This window comes from Penaeus chinensis, chromosome 7 (genome assembly GCF_019202785.1).
Source record: "Penaeus chinensis breed Huanghai No. 1 chromosome 7, ASM1920278v2, whole genome shotgun sequence".
In the NCBI taxonomy this organism is placed as follows: Eukaryota; Metazoa; Arthropoda; class Malacostraca; order Decapoda; family Penaeidae; genus Penaeus; species Penaeus chinensis.
In genome coordinates, this window is record NC_061825.1 from 12,111,469 (window position 1) to 12,113,968 (window position 2,500).

The window sequence follows — 2,500 nt, forward strand, 5'->3', positions numbered from 1 at the left end:
CAAACAGCATATGCACATACACACACACACAACTATATGTGTATGTGTGTGTGTATAGATATATAAATACTTATACATACATATAGAAATACAGACATACATGTATTTACATGCATACCTAGAAAAATGTGTGTGTGTGTGTATATATATATATATATATATATATATATATATATGCTTGTATATGCATATATATGTATATGTGTATATATGTATATGTATATATATATATATTATATATACATATAGGTCTATGTATATGTATGTACACACACACACACACACAAACAAATATATATGAATAAATGAATATATGTGTGTATATATATGTGTGTGTGTGTGTGTTTATATATGTATATGTATGAATATATATACATATACACAGTATGTGAATACGCACACACACGCATACACACATGTATATGTGTATATATACATATGTGTACATATATGTATGTGTATATATACATATGTGAACATATATGTATGTGTGTATATATACATATAACTATATGTATAAATCTAATGTGTATATATATACATATATATACATATATATGTATATATATATATGGGGGGATATATTCATGTATGTATATATGTATGTATGTGTAAATATATACACACGTATATATATGTGTGTGTCTGTGTGTGTGTGTGTGTGTGTGTGTGTGTACATATACTCTATACATATATACGTGTATACATATATACATATATGCTTATGTGTATGTATGCTGTATCTGTATGTTTAGATGACGGTTAGAATTATGGGTTATTCTAGGAATGACTTCCCTTCAGACCTGCATGTGTAATAAGGATACGGAGATGTTACATAATTATCCTGTTTAGCCTCCAGTGTCCCGTGAAAAGAAAGTGAAGCGTGTCCTTAACTTGCTCCGCCCACTGACTCTCCTTCCTGATAATGATGTTGTTACCAATGCTCTCTTTTCATTTATAAAATGAAATTCAGTTCTCAGACTATGTTCAGCTAGTTTAAAGTGAGAGAAAGGCCCTTTTTTCTTATTTTTATTCTTGCCAATTTCTTTCACATAGGCCTATACTGCATTTCCCATCTCCTTTCTCCCTTTCTCCTCCATCACGGTCTCTGCATACCCCGGAGATGGCCTGGCTCATTGGCCGTGAGTATATATAGGCGTGAATGAGTCCGGATTCCACATTACACACTTACCTTCTAACATGTTCGCTAGGGTAAGGACCCCTCTTGATTCTTGTAAATATAAGATATATGTGTGAATTTCTAAAGGGAAAACTGAGAGTTGTGACCCGAGGATTGTTTGTTAGTTTTTTTCTTCATTTTATTTTTCTTTTTTCTGTCTAGATTACAGCAGTGTTGGCCCTCGCGGTAGGTGCGATGACAGCGCCGACTGCGAACATTCCGATCTTTGCTCTGGCCAGGAATCCCGATTACACGCCACCTCCATACCAAATCCCAATCCGCAGCCACGACCCCGAACCTTACCAAGCTCCGGAAGACCGTCCAGTTCAAGAGATTTACAATGAGCCGCAAAGATACCAAGTTCCAGTAACCTACGTGGCCCAAGAGCCTTATCAAACTGAACAGCGTTACCCGGAAGAGAGGCATCGCTCCTCGGCCCCGGCATATGGCCCGGGATCAACTGATGAAGTAAGTATATGTAAAGTAAAGTCATGAGCTACTGCCATTATGGAATACCGGAACTAACTCAAGCTATGAGGGATCTCATACTGGTTCACTGATAATTACAAAACTACGTAGAATGGACAATTTGTTCCATGGTTCAGTGTTTTGAATGATTATAACTATGAGACCTGTAATATACACCGTAAGGAAATAATCCATGCCATATCTGTCATTCTAAAGTATAATCTTTGACCCAAGTCACTAATTAATCTTTATAAACAGGGCCCTGCTCGGTATCAATTCACCTACGGGATAAAGGACGACTACTCTGGAAACGACTTCGGCCACCAGGAAGCTCGCGATGGTTACAAAACCGAAGGAAACTACTACGTGCAGCTCCCCGACGGTCGCCTACAGCAGGTCGAGTACACGGTTGACGGCGACTCCGGCTACGTGGCTCAGGTCAGCTACAAGGGTGAAGCCAAGCACCCCGAGTACAATCCCGCTCCGGCCTACACGCCAGTTCCATCCTACAAGTCTGCCAGGTCTTACCAGCCAGCGTACACCTTTAGATCCCTTCACATTCCACCTGTTCGCAACAGTTCACCCTTTTATTTTTAGCTTCCTTTACTCAATAGATATTATGTGTTACAGGAGATACTTGTTATATAGATATTTGTATTTTTCTACATAGATTTATCTGGTAATAAATCTACATTGAACTAAATGTTGTCCTTTTAATCCAAAATAATTTAACTACTTCTCTTGACTGATTCTGAAAAAAGTGCGAGAGGTGGGCACGGAAAAAATATTTACTCTGAATTTCAGTCACTGAGAAACAAAATTTGTCAATGGAGCTAATAAACAAAAAGTACG

General features: G+C 37.6%; 1 protein-coding gene across 1 annotated transcript; it reads left to right on the top strand.

Moving 5' to 3' along the window:
- Positions 1 to 1,358: 1,358 nt before the first annotated feature.
- LOC125027026 (cuticle protein 7-like) lies at positions 1,359 to 2,265 on the top strand. The gene is made up of 2 exons (XM_047615650.1): positions 1,359 to 1,648; positions 1,907 to 2,265. The coding sequence occupies exons 1-2, from the start codon at positions 1,376 to 1,378 to the stop codon at positions 2,243 to 2,245; spliced, it is 612 nt and encodes a 203-aa protein (XP_047471606.1). The 5' UTR covers positions 1,359 to 1,375; the 3' UTR covers positions 2,246 to 2,265.
- Positions 2,266 to 2,500: the final 235 nt, after the last annotated feature.

Excerpts from the sequence above, each read along its gene's own strand:
- LOC125027026 (XM_047615650.1), top strand. The coding sequence starts at position 1,376 with ATGACAGCGCCGACTGCGAACATTCCGATCTTTGCTCTGGCCAGGAAT. Across the intron at positions 1,649-1,906 it reads GCCCGGGATCAACTGATGAA|GGCCCTGCTCGGTATCAATT; the intron begins GTAAGTATATGT and ends CTTTATAAACAG.